This window comes from Zygosaccharomyces rouxii (assembly GCF_000026365.1).
Source record: "Zygosaccharomyces rouxii strain CBS732 chromosome F complete sequence".
NCBI classification, from domain to species: Eukaryota; Fungi; Ascomycota; class Saccharomycetes; order Saccharomycetales; family Saccharomycetaceae; genus Zygosaccharomyces; species Zygosaccharomyces rouxii.
Genome location: NC_012995.1, coordinates 62,670 through 80,031, shown reverse-complemented (window position 1 = coordinate 80,031; position 17,362 = coordinate 62,670). Strand labels below are relative to the sequence as shown.

Genomic DNA, 17,362 nt, shown 5'->3' with positions numbered 1-17,362 from the left:
TACTCATATCGCTTGGTATCATATCTATCTAGTATGCACTTTATAAAGGAAGAACGGAGGGGAAATGATAACAACAACAACAACAATAATAATAATAATAAAATCAATCAATCAAAAGTCACCATGTTTCTTATGGGTCTTTAAATGCTGGGACAGATTATCACTTCTGCTGAATTTCTTTTCGCAAAACATACAGGCAAATGGTCGTTCACTTGAATGCACAGACCTGATATGTCTTTTTAAATGTTCACTGCGACGGAATGCCTTCGAACACTCTTTGCATTTAAAAGGTTTCACATCTTCATCGGATGCGTTCATTGGTGTAATGGATCTACTGTTTTTTCTGCTTGACACTGTAGGCTGGTTTTGAACATTAACAGCACCGTTACCATTGTGAATAGTCATTATGTTGGCAGTTGACATCCTTCTTCTAGCTGCTGCAGGTGCTGCAAGTGGCCGAGGAGGACTCTGGATTTCATGCTGCGCCTGTGCTTGTGCTTGTGATTGTTGTGGCACCGTCAATGGTAGCGGAGTTTCTGGAACTCCCAACGGTAATGGCTCTTGTTGCCCCAATGGCAATGGCTCTTGTTGCCCCAACGGTAATGGATCTTGTTGCCCTAGCGTTGTAGCCTCTTGTTCTTTAGGTGAGGGTGAAGAAAGCTCCTGCGGTAACACTAGTGGTGAAGGTATGCCCCCCTCCACTTGATTCGGACCCGGAGATTCGCGCATAATCGCCTGTGGATCGAGAGACAAATCAAAACTCCCTTCGCTATTACCACCACCTGTAGTGGCAACCTTTGCAGAAGTAGATGCATTGTCAGACAGAACCATTGAGGGATTGATAAAGTTCTGATTTGACGTCGCTGGTCTCCGTTTACCGCCAGTACCGCTACCAGTGCCAGTACCAATAACGTTCTTTGGAGATTTGGGTGACATCATCGGTTCTAAATTTGAAGGTAAACCTTGATCGTCATCACCATTCGTATTCTTTTCCCAAGGTGAGACCAGTTTCAAATTTGATGACGACACGCCATTTTCATATATCTTGTTAAACAAATCTGTGTTCAACGGACCATCCAAGACGGACATTGAACTTCTCTGCGGCTGTTTTTTAAATCCATGCCGTTGGGATGGCGGTGGTGCACCACCTACATTATTACTCAAGGAATTCCGTCTTAAATTTAGATGGTACCCATTCAAAACATCAGACAGTTCACTATCAATTCCCGTGAATCCAGTCGTACGTCTTCTTGTCTTGGGATTGTTGGGCAAATTCCAAAAATCTACCGAGTGTGAGATTGAACCCCTTGAACCAGTCACGTCCGGTACGGGACTGGTGACAGTATCTTGTATTGGGCCTTGGTTATTATTGTTCAGAAGCATCTCCGTAGAAACGTAATCATCTAATAACGAGTTCAAACTTGGTTGTGAATATGGGTCAGGTCCACTCAACTCCTCAGTTGGTGGACTTAATCCGAGTGAATCCATAAACAAGTTGTTATTCAAAAGATTTGGATCTATTCCACTGCCATTACCGGCATTGGAGTTAGTATTCGTGTTCTCTATCATGGACATCGGTGTAGATAGCGGTAATTTTGTTGTTTCTAGCGCTTCTAAAGGTGATGTCCCTACCAAATTCTGTTGGTTTCCCTGGTCATGCTTAGCAGAAGCTGAATTAGAAATGCTATCTCCTGCTGATGAGAACCCACCTTCTTTACTCAAATCTAAGGAAAGCGAAGTTGCGGTATCATTACGTGAATCTGTAATTAAATCTTCCGCAAGAAACTCCTTAGGCAAGACATCGGGTATATTTGCAGCTGCTGTTGCAGCTGCATTTGAATCGTAGTCTTGAAATAATCCACTCATTGTTACTGTTCTTTACCGTATTTTCTTTCTGACCCTATTATTTATTGACTTGTTCTCGTGCTTTTAAACAAAAAGCTTAACTTAACTCCAACGTAAAAAAAAATTATGAAAAGGTATTAAAATATCTATCCGTCTATATTTTAAACCAATTAGACCTAGTGTTGTTTCTGGGTGAACGCCTAATCCGAGGCCTTTGCAAACTTATTTGGTAGCGAGTAATTAAACAACTGCTGTGCTAACAATATTCCTATTTTATAAATTGCATTATGTATCAATAAATGCTATATTGATGTAAATCCTGCAGGGCGCTTTTTAGTCGCTCGCCTTCTAGACAACTAATTATGGTGGGGTGACCCCTCGGGGCCAGCTAGAATAGTATTTTGGTGAATATTAACGAATTCTAACGACAATCCGATAGAGAGCCGCATGATATGAGAAGCACCATTATTATTCGTCCTAGCGGCAGTACTGTGATACTCCCGGTGCTTTGTCTGTTACAATAAAGGAATTTGTCCCATTATCGCAAGAATAGTAAGTAGAAGTACTAAATTTGGCCAGCCGGGATTTACAATTGTTGCCTAGGACTACGTCGGATCAGGGTTTTTCCCATAGTTAACGACTGGAACTAACGTAGTGAAGCGTTTGTATACTGTAAAGATGCGGTGGTGCATATGCTAATTGGTGGGTTAATAGCTCGGATGGATCGAAAAGTGCCATTGAAGCATGGCGCATTCATGCCGTATCCTACCGTATTGGTATACCCGATTCATTGGCTTAAACCTAAATACACGTAGGCGTAAATAATCGGATAATGCGGAACGAATCAAGCAGTAAGAGAAGTCAAAGACATGGCATAGTTAGGTAAGGTACCTTGAGTAAATGTTTTTAGAGCTAAACTATAATCAAGTCGAACAACGTTGTTCCGATTTTGCTCTGGGCGCAAATTTTATCCCCGAAGCAGGGGACAAGGCATAGGGGAGAGATAAAAGCTGTATGTGTAGCCGTTTTGTGTCAAGAGTGCCGCTTGTCGGTCCCGCTAGTCGGGACTGGCTTTTCAGCGTCATTGGTGGTCCAAGTCGTCATATTCTGTAGGTGAGATGAGACCATTAGGTATCTTAGCGTTGATGGCGGTAGCTACGGCAGTAGCTATATGGCGGTAGCAACTGTGGTAGCAACCGCATTAGAACAGTAGGTAGAAGTGAGGGGAGGGGAGGGTTCTAAACGAGACTGTTCAGATTAGACAAGAATTAAGCTTTTTCCCAGGGCTTCTTGCCTTGACGTCCGTTGTGGACTGATGCAAGGTGAATCATTGTTTGTTTCTTGTTTTTTGCTCTGAAGCTTCTTTTTTCCTTTTTAGCTATTTCCTGCATGCGAATGTCTCGGGTGTGTGGGTGTTTGAGCGGTTTTACAAAACAAAAAAGAAGTGGTTGCTGTGAGATTCGAACTCACGCATCTTGCGATACCTGAGATTTCCTGACAGTTTTTGCTGTCAGTAAGAGTCGAACTCTTGAATCAGGCGCCTTAGACCGCTCGGCCAAACAACCATGTAAACTTGATGTTGGAGTGCTCGTATTTTAACAGTGTACGTTTCTGAAGTAAAACGCAAAATTTATGTTTTGGAGTGTTTTTACAGTAAGGAGCCTTGATATACTCGAGCGTCTTAACTGTGCAGCTGCTCGTTCTGAAAAGATGTCGGTTCTGCTTCCTTTATGTCGTTTAGTTCATCACGTGGTCTCGCGCGTTTAGTTAGTGTTCCTCGTAAGGGCTCAAATTTCGTCGAAGTTTGAATACACTTGCTTCTGTAACGTAAGCTGGAAAAAATTACTTCGATACATACTTCCGGTTAAAGTACGGTTTTTGGGCTTTAAAAGACTCTTCAATTGAAATCTTCAAGTTGGTTTATCTGTAGATCTAGATCCTCTTTGGAAGACGTTTCTAATGCAAGGTGGAATTAGGAGGAAGAGAGACCTGTTACCTCGATACAAAAATGGTAGTGGTAATAAGAGAAGAAATGGATACCTTACTACGCCGATGAAGAAAATATTGATCTACTCTTCAATACTGCTGGGATTCTTTCTATTGTTCAGATTTGCTTACTCTGATCTAAATAAGGAGAGTGAATACGAATTGGATCAAGCGGCACCTTCAGCTGAAAGGTTGAATGCCGCTGCTGCTGCTGCTGCCGTTGCGTCATCTCAAGATAAGGAAAAGGAAGAAATGGAAAAAGTTGGTGCTTCAGGTGCCCAGTTCAACAATGAGGTCGCATTACAACAAGAGGTGAAAAACCTCGAAAAGGAATATAAACCTGACGGTGCCGCAGGTGCAGCGGCCCCTGCTGCTCCTGCCGCCCCTGCAGGTGCTGCAAATGGTGCTGCAGGCGTTGGAGCCGCTGGCATTCAAGGTGTGCCAGCAGTCGCGGAACAAAAAAAACCTGAAAATCCAATGAAGGCCCCTCAACAATTGATGCAACAACAACAACAGCCTCAAGCCGGTGTAGCGGGTGGTGCTGCTGCTCCTCCTGTTAATGAACCCATTGCTGGTGGCGCTGCTGCTGCTGTACCCAAAGGTGCTGCTGCCGGTGCTGCTGCCGGTGCTGCTGCTGCTGCTGCCGATCCGGGAGCTAAATTCCCAAGAAACGTCTGATGACATACTAAACTCTTCACTATATGACAGAAATCGTATTTCTCTACCGCATTCTAACTTTGTTTGTTTAACTGTTTATTCATTTAATATTGTTACGTAAAGCATCTTTACGCTCTTGCCAAATGGATTTACCACTGCATGCGCACACCTGCTTATCATTTTCCCAAATTCCTGCACTACGTGCAATGACACCGCAGTATTCGTGTTGATCATGCTTACCAGTTGAGTGATCGTCACCGGTCGTTACAACAAAACTACGCCCTATCATTTCCCAAACGGATACTGGAGCCTTTAGAAAAGCTTGGCCACTGTAAAGTTTTGGATCTAAATCGCTTGGTTCATTACAAACAATTGGGTCTTCAAATCGATACCATATTCCACCCGTACTTGCTGGACCTCCAGATATGTCACCATCTTCATGAACGCTGGCGTAGTATTTCCCCTTGTATGGAACACCATTCAAAGTTACATCGAAAAATGTTTTCTTGTCGTCAACCTCCACTATACGTGCAAGCCCCCTAACAGGGGTGTCTTTGGTAAGATCGATTTTTTCAAATGTCTCCAAGATGGACACCGCAGAAGTATTTGGTTTACCAGTGCCTCTTATAATGGCATCTCTGCCGCATCTTTCCAATGCTTTAATGATACTTGATGGTGGTGCATTACCATTGACACTCATCATCTGTTGCTTCAAATCAAAACTCAATTCTTTAACACCTGGTATTGTACTTAAACAGTTCCTTATGTCATTCGTACAACCTTCACAATGCATAGGAACAGCATACGTAGCGTCAAATACACCATTAGGCAAATCGGTAGCAGTCATAGTGCTTAGTTAGAATCCTACGATCCTCAAAAGCAATGTTCAATAACAATCTTTAATCTTGTTCTTTGTATTTAACTATTATTATTATAGTACTATAGTCATCGCATGTCGTTGACAGGGCCTTAGTAAGATTTCAAAACCCGAACCTCCGCTTCGTATACAAATAAGCCGTATATGCCATAATAACCATAGTAGCGAAGATACCATAGAACCAAGCTAACGATGGTCTCTCTTGGCCTGGAACTAGAACGTTCATCCCCCATAAACCTGTCATGACGTTCATTGGTAGGACAACAGTACCTAAGATGGTTATTTTACCCAAAACGTCATTCATATCGTTGTTAACTTTGGTCATGTCAATATTGATTTGGGCCAAATAGTTGGAATGAGAACGGCTTAACAATTTTTCGTAGTGGTTTAGTGATGATACCATCGTTATAATGTGATCTTGGATGTCACCTAAGTACATACCAATCTCTGAACGTGGTGCAACGTCCCAGCGTTCGTTACAACGCTTAGAGAAACCCTTAATCACATCTGCCTTTGATCCCAGTAGTCTTAAAATACTCATTACACGTTTACGACATTCACCAATACGTCTTAACATGTCACCTTTCTTCTTCCAACCGATCAGGTTTTCGTTAAATGTCGATTCACCTGTGGAATGAGATCTGGTGAATCTTGAGCTATCAGAACGAGACCCAGAAGTCACAGTAGAACGACGTGAAGTCCTATCGAAGGGAAATGATTCGTGATCAGAATCACTATCTTCACTATCGTCATCAGAATCGTCGCTAGAATCATCTGAACTATGCATTCTTAAAATTGCATCTTCAATGTCGTACACTTCATCTTCAATTAGTTCTATCATGGGGGCAAATGCATCTGTGATATCATCAATCAATGCATAGGCAATCCAGTCGGAGCTTACATTTAGATAATCTTTCAGCAACCTAGCTCTTCTTCTCACATTGATAGGATGAGGGGTGGGGGCAAAATGGAAAGTCAAGACACCTGTCCTAAACACAATGATGTAAACATTCAATGGTTCCAACTCACCTTCACGAGGTTTATAACGATCACCAGATTTTCTCTTGTACCTTTGCTTCTCTTCTTTCTCCTTCTCCGTCCTGCGGCGTCTTTCACTAGAATTAGTTACTGTTCTTGTTGCTGATGATCTACGACGACGACGCAACAACGATTGTAACCAGCCTGATGGATGTTTGCCTGAGTTTTGAGATCTATGTAAACTTTCACGTTCAGACAATGGTGATATTGCTTCCAACTGTTGCTGTTTTTCCTTTCTACGGCGTATATGCTTTTCAGCGACAATATCAAAACTTCTAAAGCACACCAAATAATAATCTCTAAACAATTCCACTTTTTCACGGGCTTCACCCAAAAAGATATCTTCTGTAGTTAAAGGATGAATACCAAATGCTTTACTCAAAACTTTCATCTCTTCTTCGGTGGGGTTTAAAACATCGAGCCAGAAAGGTTGTACATTTTCCAATTCCGAAGTGGTAGCCGCCACGGAATTAAGAGCTTTAATACCGTTATTGGACAGTTGATTGGAAGGTGTGCCAGCTTTCGAAGTAGAAGTATTTACAGATCTCTTGGACGATGTATCGGTGTAGACGGGAGCCACAAATAATTCCTCAAATTTTTGACCTGGTTGCAAAAGACCTGAAATAGTTGGTGAATGAACTGTAGAATCCAAATCTACACGGAAGTAAGTGAACCTGAAGTGTTCAGGGTTATTATTAACAATATGTGGAGGGTACTGAATGTTACGGCCCACCAAGAAATTATCACGCATATGAGTATTATCATCACATGGCTTCGTATGATCTCTCAAAGTTTGGTAGGACGAAGACATTAAAGCCTTCCTTCTTAAATGCCAGGGTGCTAGTTTTCTTGGTCTCAATCTACCTTTCTTTAACTGCTCAGCTTCGTTTACTTTTCTATTACCCAATTCTGGTACATCGATACTAGTGACAATAGGTTTAGAGAAGAAAATTCCATCATTGTTATTATTATGCGATTCTTCATCAGGTTCATCTTCATCATCGTATTGGAAATGGAACTCTTCAGCATCTTCTAGGGCTTGTTTTCTCAACTTATCAGTTTCCTCCTTGGAAAATTCTTCCAATACAGCAATATCAGGCCAAACTTTACTCTCTGGACTATTCTCATGTTCCAAATAAAGACACACATCATCTAGCGATGAATTGTTTGATGAACCTCTCGAAGTTGGACGAGAATTGTAACCATCACCGGGAGAACTATTTCTTCCAGAATGATCAGATGAATTACTCTTTGAGCTGGAGCCAGACTTATTATTACCTTTGACGTGTTCCATGAGTTCATCTACATCGATAACCACATCATCACCTGCTAAAGTATTTCTTCTATGAACTCTTGTCGATCTCTTTACTGTATGACCTTGAGAAATACTGCCATAGTTCATACGTTTAGCCCACTCTTCCAATTCTGATGGTGACATTCTAGCTAATCTCTCTTTTTCTCCTTCGGCCTGATGGTGTTCAGAATTATTAGGTAAAGATGCTCTATGTTGAGATGATGGGAATTTTGCCGGGATACTGTTCGATCTATTACCAGCAATGTTTTCCAATATTGGTCTATGATCGATAAAATTATCTTTATCGGTATTGACTTTAGAAATGCTTGAATCATCAGCTTCGTGTAATAACCCCCAAGAATCAGCTTGATCAAAATCAGTTACTAAACTTTCACCACCAACGGTACGAAGTCCATTTCGAAATTTTAGTGATTTCTTTTCTTTCTTGTCGTCAGGTTGTCTTTTCCAATGAGTTAAAAGATCATGATCAAAATGCTTAGACCCTTCAGAAGAAGATCTGCTAGTCTTGGGTGAAAGTAGTGGTTGTGATTCAGGTCTTATATCATCACTCATCGCGTTCGTTAATGAGATGCTGAGCTATGTAACGTATTTCTAACAGAAAAAAGGACCCTTCGCGATTTGTTTAGTCTAGTTTGCTCATCAACAAACTCTTAAACTCTATTTGGATAACTCTTACCTTCATTCGCTGCCTCCTTCGAAAGGTAAAGGAGTTAAAACTTTTGTCTAGTGGTTATTTTCCCAAAATCTCGAAACCCCGAGAAAGCGATGTTAAAGCTGATCGTACATACTAATCATAAATGAAAATAAGATTCAAGTTGAAATTCTCTCTAAGCTTATATGTATATACGTGTGTGTCTCTGATTCGTTACTGTAAGAATGATGAAGTTCAGATTCGATTATTCCTCTTCACTTATATCATCATCTGCTTTATTCATTTCTTCCTCTAGGTTTTGAACAAATTCTTCATCAGAGGCATCTTCGTCTTGAGCCGATGTTGACGCAGCTGGTACTGGCTCTGGTTGTGGTGGTACTTGTTTTTGTTGTGGCTCCACCTTTGGTTCTTGCTTTTTAGAAGCACCAGGAATTACAAGAGTTGCATTTGCTTCCCTTTCATCGTTTTTCTTCTTCTCCTCTTGAGGAAGAAGAGTAGGAGGTGCAGGTTTCACCTTCTTTTTGGGCGATTCATCCTCACTACGACTATGGGAAAAGGTTTCCTTCTCCTTAACATTCTCCTGGCCGGCACCTTCATCTTCTTCGTCCGACAGTAGACGGACCGTCTTGGTGCGAGGTCTCTTTGATCCCAATCGTCTCAATGCTTCATCGATATTTAATCTGTGCTTTAACAATTCGTCGTAGAGATCTTCAGTCAATGATATACCCTTCTTACCAGGTCTCATATCACCCGTTGAAGTGTCCATGTAGTACTCGCGAATATCAATTAAATTCACATTCCGAAACTGTCTCACAGTAACTCTCTTATTTTTACCCAAATCAAAAGTAGCATCTGATTGTGCAATACTAGAAGAGCCTGTACTACCAGTTGATCCTGCTGATCCTGCTGGACTACCTTCAAACTTCTTACGGTTTCTGTACCTGTTGTAATAAGACATAGTAGTGGCGTTTGCACCGGGCAAGCTACCAATATACAGTAAAGTTACTGTAAAAAGACTATGGTGGTGGGCAACCTGTTATCGAATTGAATACTTCCCAAACCAAACTACAAGCCATCAATGTGGGATACAGAATGTGTGAAAAGATTCATGTACATGTTAAGAAACTTGTCAAAAAGAATCTAATCTTTAGCTATATATCCGTTCAAACAAAACCTCGCCGCAAGTGTCATGTTCACCAGACCAGAAGGAAAAAATTGAGGTTACCCTGCTCAAGGCGGGTAATGCAGGCCTAGTGGTATTATCCCATTTGAGCGGCTATTTGGGTGCTGCAGACTAACGAGAACACATTTGGGCATCTCATTAAAGGATTCAAGCAAGGGTAGAACTCACGAAAGTAGTCGTAGTATAAGAGGGAGGATGATTCGGCACATTGGTCACCTGATGTAATAATCGTGTCCGTCAAGGTGCTTTTAGCGTTTTCAAGTTCTCAAGATGCCCTGATTCGCTGCTGGGTATCCTACAGTAGTTCTCGCATGCCACGTCATTCCAATGTCTGTGCTTTTTAGAATTTCTTTACATTTCTTGGCATAACGCAATTTCGATCTGCAAGATTTGAACAGTAGGCATAGAATTGATGTGCGACGTTATGGCACTCAAATATAGTGAATAAAATAGCTGTTAGGTCTAAAGGCATTTTTCGCACTATCCTCAACTTGCTTCTTTTGGTTCTACTATGTCAATTCTTCTTGCTCTGTGCTTTCGGAATATAAAGCGAGTAAGACCCAGGGATATATTTTACCCTTTAACATGTTACTTGTACAAGAAAAAAAGCGAATAAGTTGAAATAGACCGCAGATGAGTTTATATTTGAGTACATTGTTTGCGTTGTTGACGCTTGAAATGGCCATCCTCTTTTTGGTGGTCTTACCCCTACCATTTAGAGTCCGTAGGAACTTCTACAGTCTCTATTACAGGTGGACTTCAAACCGCAAAGTGCAGACTACGATTTACATTTTTGCAGGTCTGGTTAGTATTCTATTCGTTGATTCATGGAGAAGAGCTCAATTCAAAGTCCATTTACACCACTATCAAAGGCAGGGTGAAGATGTTGATGACAACAGCGCAGTTACCCCTACACAAGCATTAGCATCGAGGGCCTACAACCAAAGGAACACATACATTTCCGGATTCATTCTATATTTCTTAGTGTGCATTCCAGCTGTATTTACCATTATCAGAAGATTGATCAAGTACCAAAACTTGATCAACAATTTGGAAGGTAAACCCGTAAAGGATACGACACCTGATACGCAACCAACTGCTCCTAGTAAGAAAGGTAGTGCATCAATTGTTGATGACCGTGAAATTGACCATTTGAAGCATGACTTGGAAAAGAAGGAAGTTAACTTGAAGGCAGTTCAAAAGCAAGTCAAAAATTTGGAAAGTTATTTCGATCAGCAGAACGATCAAAAGAATCCTAACACCGCTGCCACCGCTGGTGGAAAGAAAGATTTATAAACGAACATACGTACGAATTTTTCTTAAGTATCTGATTATTCTTTATTATTGTCATTAATTAGTTCTGGATGGTGGATTCCCGATGGCCAAACTTCATTCATGTGAGAGCCAAAAATTTTGTTCTGAATGTGTGAAACTAATGCCTGATCGTCTTTACCTAATTCCCCGCCGTGATGTAGTACTGTCCTATAACTTCTTAATGCGACCTCCAATTCCTCCACGTTACTTACACCGAGAACAGTAGACCCTTTGTTTAACCATTCAGATATAGCATATCTAGTGGCTAAATCTGCCAGTTCAACGCCATGTTCGGAGCAGTACTCAGCGGCCTGTGTCGCCAATTGGCGTAGTTGATCTGAACATGGATGGAATAGTTTTGTCTCTTGAGACCTAAGCAATGACATACTTAGAATAGACCCATTGTTAATCATTTTCAAAGAGGCATCATGTTTCCAGTGAGGCCAATAATCATGTAGCCTAGTATTCTGTAAGTTCAAATTACAGTAAGATAGCACCGCATCCAATGGCCCGATTTCCGACTCGTTATGAGCACAGTGTTTAGTCAAATAGTACAGGTAGTCTACAGGGTATCCTGATAATCCAAAATTTTTGATAATACCTTCGTCTTTCAATAATTTCAATTCTTTGAGAGCTTCGAGAGATTGATGCATGGGGACAAATTCCACATCGTGTAGGTAAACCAAATCCAAATAATCTGTCTTCAACCTCTGACAGGATCTTAGTACGCTAAATCTAACGTGTTCTCTCGAATAATCAAATTCATCGAGTTGAATTCTACCAACTTTTGTACAGATGTAGTAAGAATTACGTGGGAATTCATCTCTAATATGTTCCAATGCCTGTCCGTAAAGAATTTCACTCGGACCATAGTAGGGCGAAGTATCTATAGCTCTAATACCATGGTTAAACCCATGTTTTAGCATATCCACCAATGGAACCTTTGTTGGATCGTCATTGTACTGCGTGTTTACTGTTGCACCACCAAGAACTAATGGTGGTAGTTTGGTAATATCACCATGGTCAACGATGGGATGCATAGCTTCTTTACCGGTCATTTTGCTTGGCAAGTTTCTCTTGTTCTGTATCTTTTGTATGCCACCGGAGATTTGATCGCATTACTCGATCATCTTTGAAAAAAGGGTTATAAGTTAGCATTAGCATTAAATTCTCACATAATATATAAATATAAATATAAAGTCATAAAACTCATTTAGAAAAGTACGTTTAAAAGAATAAATTAATTGTGTGAAGCCCTAGTCAATGCTCTTTCATTCTTGAAAATATTGCGAATGCGACTGTTATTCTCGTTGTTTTTCCATGCCACCATAGCCGTACCGGCGCCCAGCACTGCTGAGACACCTAGTAGATTTATGGCCCAGTTGGTAGCAGCTGAACGGGTAGCGCTTTCATTCATGGCAGCCATTTTAGTGGCAGATCTTGAGAAACTTCTTACTAGAGTTGGGTTCATATCTAAAATCTTGCTGTGCACGATCGATGCTATTGTGATGACGGTAGCGCATCTGCCACTCTCCATGTGGCCATAAGTCACCCTTATATACTTCTGACACTGAGGAAAATTGCTAATCCTATAATAATATTTCACACCATTTCCAGACTAGACTATCAGCCTATTCCTATTTTTTTTTTTTTTCCGTTACAATAGGTTCTTTAGAATTTATCGGCCTTTTCTGTGAATTTACTGACGCTGTCACCGCGAAATGTCAGTCCACTCTGACATGACCCCACATTAATTTAAAGCGAACATCATGTTATTTCTACATAATAACGTAACAAACATTGTAAACAAAAATAATATGGAGATGTCTTACACCTATGAGAGTGAAAGGATTAAAATGCTTGTGGAGAGATTTGGTACATTCTCCCCTTGTCCGCACTACTTTAAACTCGAGCTAAATGTTATTTGCTATCCAAGAATATTAAATAAGTTTATGTACAAACCCGATTGGATTAAATTTATTCGTAAATCCAGGACAATTGGGCCAATTTGTAGTCAACCAACTCTTCCTTCTTGAACCACAAGTCAATTTCACGTTCAGCGGAGGCAACAGAATCAGAACCGTGGGCAACGTTTCTACCCATATCAACGGCGTAATCACCTCTGATGGTACCTGGGGCAGAGTTCAATGGGTTGGTGGCACCCAAGATAGCTCTACCTTGTTTAACGACATCCTTACCTTCCCAGACGGTAGCCAAGATTGGACCAGACATCATGTGACTCAACATCTTTGGGAAGAATGGCTTTTCAACATGTTCAGCGTAGTGTTGCTTCAAAAGGTTTTCAGTTGGAGTAACCAATTTGATACCGACAAGTTTGTAGCCTTTGTTTTCGAAACGGGACAAGATGTTTGAGATCAAACCTCTTTGGACACCGTCTGGCTTGATGGCGATAAAAGTTCTTTCGTTGTTAGACATTGTGCTTGATTAACAGGTCAATTGGGCTTTGTAGCGTTACAATTGAGCAGAACGAAATGAAAAGAGATGAGATGAGATGAGATGAGATTGCAAGAGCTGAAATAGTTTGGGTTACGATGAGCTACGAGGCACTAAACGAAAATTTTGTGACTCGTGATTGGTTCAGCTACAAAAATAAGAAAAAAAAAGTGCACGTGAGCTAGACAATGGGTTGTCGTAGCATTTGTGGACCCTCATTCGCTAATAAGCGTATAAGAGAATAGAGGACTTCATACGATCATACCTTGCAATTTCATTTAGCTGTATAGTAGCCCAGTTTCGAGCTGGTGCTAGTGTCCCTTTATATATCATCAGACAATTGACCCTTATGAGCGCATTTTCTAATACATATCTTAGCCGCCGCACCAGCTGATGCAAATGCTAAATATAGCTAGAGTTCTTCTGTGTTCTAGACCATCTTGACCTGGTTAGGCTTGGCAGCACGATATCGCTAGCCTACTTCAATAATAAGTATGCGGATTTAGCTCAGATGGGAGAGCGCCAGACTGAAGAAAAACTTCGGTTAAGTTATCTGGAGGCCCTGTGTTCGATCCACAGAATTCGCATATCTGAAAAATTATTTTTTTCCTACTTCTTTTTTCCTGTTTCGGGCAGAACATGGTTACTTCGCAGTCAAGCTACTGCTACCTCATCAAAACAGTCAATCCATAACAAAAGGTAAATTTGACATTCTTTCAGAGAGACACTCGTACACAATGAGTGCCATATGTAAAAAGTTCAAAAATATGATTTCGCCCGGGATCGAACCGGGGACGTTCTGCGTGTTAAGCAGATGCCATAACCTACTAGACCACGAAACCATAGTAATTATTGTTGAGGACAGAAGAGAAGAATACACCATAGTCTGACTACGTCAGTCACATGGGATTGTCCCATTCCAGTACATAGAAAATGGCTAGTGCATATAATAGACTCATCGCATCTACATACACAATAAAGATCGAATCCAACCAAGTTGTAAAGGGACCTAGATAGACATGGACGAGGAAAGAAATAGGACACCTGCTTCCGTAGACACGCAAGAACCCGATGATGATGAAGATGAAGAGGAAAGAAACTCCAGCCAACAGAAACGGAAATACCCTATAAAGTACATCGAAAACAGGACCAGGAGACATGTAACCTTCGCCAAGAGAAGACACGGAATTATGAAAAAGGCCTACGAACTGTCAGTCCTAACAGGCGCGAACGTCCTGCTGCTAATCCTCTCGAACAACGGCCTGGTATACACTTTTACAACACCAAAATTGGAGCCTGTGGTCAGGGAAAGGGAAGGGAAAGAGTTGGTATGGAAGTGTCTAGACGGCAGACCCACGCCATGAGAGAGAAGCAGTGAAGATGAAATGATTCCGCATATTCTGCCGTATTTTGCCGCCATCCTCCTACATGCATACACATACTCACATCACATGACTATTGTACATCACTACACACGTCGGATGGAGATTTTTTTTTCAACTAGTTCCCCCCCCAAACTGCAACGCAACAACTTATTCACACCGGATCGACCTTTCCAATAAGGGAAGACTTGAACACTACTACAAGAGCTTTGTTCATAACGGGTAAAAACTCCCAAGATAGGCAAAAGGGATTCTAAGAGTAAGTTGTTGAACCTCTAGTAAAACTTAACGACTATTTGAATCAATAGCTCATCTAAAACTACATTATGTCAGACATCGACGACGTGGAGGATAACAGCTCTCGTGCAGGTCAACAAAAGGAGAGAAGAAAGATTGAAATCAAGTTCATTGAAAATAAAACAAGGCGCCATGTGACGTTCTCTAAACGTAAGCATGGTATTATGAAGAAAGCTTTTGAGCTTTCGGTGCTGACAGGTACTCAAGTTCTTTTGCTGGTTGTTTCTGAAACCGGTCTCGTCTATACTTTCAGTACGCCTAAATTCGAACCGATAGTTACGCAGCAAGAGGGTAGAAATTTAATTCAGGCATGTTTAAATGCACCTGATGACGACGAAGATGACGACGAAGAAGAGGAGGAGGCACCTGAGGATCCAAATGGCGCAGCAGCAGCTGCTGCTGCTGCTCAAATGGCAGGTCAACCAACACACGTACCTAATACAGCAGGATTAGGTCCACATCCACATGAACTTCATGCCGCTGGTGGGCTAAAACCTGATCCTATGAAGGCTGCACATGCAATGCAAGGACATGAAGGTGCACCTACGATGCCTATACCAACTCAACATACAGCTCATCAGCCCCATCCAGTTATGCCTCCCCCACCACATCAACAAGGTTTTGCCAACACGGCATCTCCATATTTGAATCCTGAACAAAATGCAGTTTATCAACAGTATTTCCAAGAATCTCAACAGGGTCATTACTAAGGATTTTTTTTTCCCTATTATTGTTACTTTTAATTTTTTTTATATAGTTTGTTATTTGGACTAGATACCGGTTCTATGTAGAATATCAATCAAGCGAAACGGATTATCACTGTTATAATAACTTGGCCCGCTTGTCGAGAGAGAGGGAAGAGAAACAAAGAAAGACGATAATGTACCAACCTACAGATGTCGTACTGGCTAAAGTCAAGGGGTTTCCGGCATGGCCTGCAATGATAATCCCAGCAGAATTAATTCCAAGTAACGTTTTAAAAGGGAAACAAGAGGTAGAAGAGGACACTGACGATGAGAGTAAATACATTCAATATTCCTCCATTATGAAATTTAGAAAATTCGATAAAGTCAAAAATCAATACTGCGTTAAATTCTTCTGGGATGACTCTTACATTTGGTTGAAGCCAAATGATATGAAACCATTGAGCGTGGAAGATTGTGAATCATGGTTGAAAAGCGGTAAGAAGAAAAGTAAGAAACTAATACAAGCTTTTGAAATGGCATCAAGAGGTTCTCAAGGCATTGACGTTTGGGAATTTGTCGAATACGGGTCTGCTGGTAAACCCGACGAAGAATACGTTGCGGAGGAAGAAGCACCAGAAGAAGAAGAGGAGGAAGAAGAAGACATTGCACGAAGTGATGTTAGTGAGGATTATGAAGAAGAAGAGGAAGAAAAGCCAACCAGAAAGTCTCAAAGACAAAAACAGAAGCGAGGGAAGGAAAATGTAAGAGCTACTAGATCTAGATCCAAAACAGCGAAATCGGAAGAACCACAGGAATTACCGCCAGAAGAAGAACCTAAACCAAAGAAAAGAAAATATACCAGACGTGCAGTGGAACCAAAATTCAATTTTGAAGATGACGAAGATTTTTACTTTGTTGGATTAGGACCTCAAGATTTGTCCATCCAAGAGGACGTGAGTCCACTAGTGAACAAACTTTCTAATAAGAGGAATCTAGAACGTCACACAGAGGTCAAATTAGATATCATGGACCATTTACTAAGTGTAAACAGATTGTTTTTAGAGGTGCTAGTACCCGAGACGAAATCTACAAAGGACGATTACCAATTGATCTTGGACGAATTGGAAGCAGCGTTGGCAGCCAAAGGTTCTCATCATGAATTTTTAACTGTTTTCCACACGAATAACGAACTACTTTTGAACTTTAGAGTTTTGTTCAACCTCAAAATTGATGAATTACGCAAATTGAAATTATGGGATTCTTTCCAATCCGCTTTCAATTCTATCTACGAGCATTATTTTGAACCAGATCAAGACGCTTGGACGACAAATACAGAAATACTACCGCCTGAAAATAATGAAATAGAAGCAGAAGCATGAAAATTCGTATGTATTATATAAATAAAGTAGACACGGAGAATTACGAGAATTATCATACCACAACACCAGTTCCATCACAAAGGCATAATATCTAATTTCCAAGCCATTCTAGTATAGTGGTTAGTACAGCTCGTTGTGGCCGAGCAGACCCAGGTTCGATTCCCGGGAATGGCAAGAACAAAAATTATTTTTTTTCGTGATCCTAATACTTGTTAGTATCAGACAAGACATCAAGGGAATTCCCGTAAACTTAATTCACCATCAACCAACCGCATTCACAATGCTAAATGACAACTC

General features: G+C 40.9%; 12 protein-coding genes and 4 non-coding genes across 16 annotated transcripts; 7 read left to right on the top strand and 9 right to left on the bottom strand.

Annotated features, from left to right (window-relative positions):
• Positions 1-111: 111 nt before the first annotated feature.
• ZYRO0F01012g (C2H2-type zinc finger protein) lies at positions 112-1,866 on the bottom strand (the record flags this gene model as incomplete). Its single annotated transcript, XM_002497196.1, has 1 exon — positions 112-1,866. One exon carries the CDS (start codon positions 1,864-1,866, stop codon positions 112-114), a length of 1,755 nt encoding a protein of 584 aa, XP_002497241.1.
• A 1,424-nt stretch (positions 1,867-3,290) lies between these two features.
• Positions 3,291-3,410, bottom strand: ZYRO0F00990r. Its single transcript has 2 exons — positions 3,373-3,410; positions 3,291-3,334 (listed from the first exon to the last, which is right to left on the bottom strand). It is a non-coding gene; the product is annotated as a tRNA-Leu (tRNA).
• Positions 3,411-3,804: 394 nt separating this feature from the next.
• ZYRO0F00968g (uncharacterized protein) lies at positions 3,805-4,509 on the top strand (the record flags this gene model as incomplete). The annotated part of the gene is made up of 1 exon (XM_002497195.1): positions 3,805-4,509. One exon carries the CDS (start codon positions 3,805-3,807, stop codon positions 4,507-4,509), a length of 705 nt encoding a protein of 234 aa, XP_002497240.1.
• A 79-nt stretch (positions 4,510-4,588) lies between these two features.
• On the bottom strand, positions 4,589-5,335 carry CCS1 (copper chaperone CCS1; the record flags this gene model as incomplete). Its single annotated transcript, XM_002497194.1, has 1 exon — positions 4,589-5,335. One exon carries the CDS (start codon positions 5,333-5,335, stop codon positions 4,589-4,591), a length of 747 nt encoding a protein of 248 aa, XP_002497239.1.
• A 133-nt stretch (positions 5,336-5,468) lies between these two features.
• On the bottom strand, positions 5,469-8,270 carry MNR2 (putative Mg(2+) transporter MNR2; the record flags this gene model as incomplete). The annotated part of the gene is made up of 1 exon (XM_002497193.1): positions 5,469-8,270. One exon carries the CDS (start codon positions 8,268-8,270, stop codon positions 5,469-5,471), a length of 2,802 nt encoding a protein of 933 aa, XP_002497238.1.
• A 344-nt stretch (positions 8,271-8,614) lies between these two features.
• Positions 8,615-9,328, bottom strand: SUB1 (chromatin-binding transcription coactivator SUB1; the record flags this gene model as incomplete). The annotated part of the gene is made up of 1 exon (XM_002497192.1): positions 8,615-9,328. One exon carries the CDS (start codon positions 9,326-9,328, stop codon positions 8,615-8,617), a length of 714 nt encoding a protein of 237 aa, XP_002497237.1.
• Positions 9,329-10,186: 858 nt separating this feature from the next.
• YET2 (Yet2p) lies at positions 10,187-10,849 on the top strand (the record flags this gene model as incomplete). Its single annotated transcript, XM_002497191.1, has 1 exon — positions 10,187-10,849. The coding sequence occupies one exon, from the start codon at positions 10,187-10,189 to the stop codon at positions 10,847-10,849; it is 663 nt and encodes a 220-aa protein (XP_002497236.1).
• Positions 10,850-10,884: 35 nt separating this feature from the next.
• On the bottom strand, positions 10,885-11,925 carry ARA2 (D-arabinose 1-dehydrogenase (NAD(P)(+)) ARA2; the record flags this gene model as incomplete). Its single annotated transcript, XM_002497190.1, has 1 exon — positions 10,885-11,925. One exon carries the CDS (start codon positions 11,923-11,925, stop codon positions 10,885-10,887), a length of 1,041 nt encoding a protein of 346 aa, XP_002497235.1.
• Positions 11,926-12,107: 182 nt separating this feature from the next.
• Positions 12,108-12,404, bottom strand: ZYRO0F00836g (uncharacterized protein; the record flags this gene model as incomplete). Its single annotated transcript, XM_002497189.1, has 1 exon — positions 12,108-12,404. The coding sequence occupies one exon, from the start codon at positions 12,402-12,404 to the stop codon at positions 12,108-12,110; it is 297 nt and encodes a 98-aa protein (XP_002497234.1).
• A 440-nt stretch (positions 12,405-12,844) lies between these two features.
• YNK1 (nucleoside diphosphate kinase) lies at positions 12,845-13,303 on the bottom strand (the record flags this gene model as incomplete). Its single annotated transcript, XM_002497188.1, has 1 exon — positions 12,845-13,303. The coding sequence occupies one exon, from the start codon at positions 13,301-13,303 to the stop codon at positions 12,845-12,847; it is 459 nt and encodes a 152-aa protein (XP_002497233.1).
• Positions 13,304-13,817: 514 nt separating this feature from the next.
• On the top strand, positions 13,818-13,908 carry ZYRO0F00792r. Its single transcript is given in 2 exon segments — positions 13,818-13,854; positions 13,873-13,908. It is a non-coding gene; the product is annotated as a tRNA-Phe (tRNA).
• Positions 13,909-14,089: 181 nt separating this feature from the next.
• On the bottom strand, positions 14,090-14,163 carry ZYRO0F00770r. Its single transcript has one exon. It is a non-coding gene; the product is annotated as a tRNA-Val (tRNA).
• A 177-nt stretch (positions 14,164-14,340) lies between these two features.
• ARG80 (Arg80p) lies at positions 14,341-14,685 on the top strand (the record flags this gene model as incomplete). The annotated part of the gene is made up of 1 exon (XM_002497187.1): positions 14,341-14,685. The coding sequence occupies one exon, from the start codon at positions 14,341-14,343 to the stop codon at positions 14,683-14,685; it is 345 nt and encodes a 114-aa protein (XP_002497232.1).
• Positions 14,686-15,029: 344 nt separating this feature from the next.
• On the top strand, positions 15,030-15,710 carry MCM1 (transcription factor MCM1; the record flags this gene model as incomplete). Its single annotated transcript, XM_002497186.1, has 1 exon — positions 15,030-15,710. One exon carries the CDS (start codon positions 15,030-15,032, stop codon positions 15,708-15,710), a length of 681 nt encoding a protein of 226 aa, XP_002497231.1.
• A 170-nt stretch (positions 15,711-15,880) lies between these two features.
• IOC4 (Ioc4p) lies at positions 15,881-17,065 on the top strand (the record flags this gene model as incomplete). The annotated part of the gene is made up of 1 exon (XM_002497185.1): positions 15,881-17,065. One exon carries the CDS (start codon positions 15,881-15,883, stop codon positions 17,063-17,065), a length of 1,185 nt encoding a protein of 394 aa, XP_002497230.1.
• Positions 17,066-17,167: 102 nt separating this feature from the next.
• On the top strand, positions 17,168-17,239 carry ZYRO0F00682r. Its single transcript has one exon. It is a non-coding gene; the product is annotated as a tRNA-His (tRNA).
• The last annotated feature ends 123 nt before the right edge of the window (positions 17,240-17,362 follow it).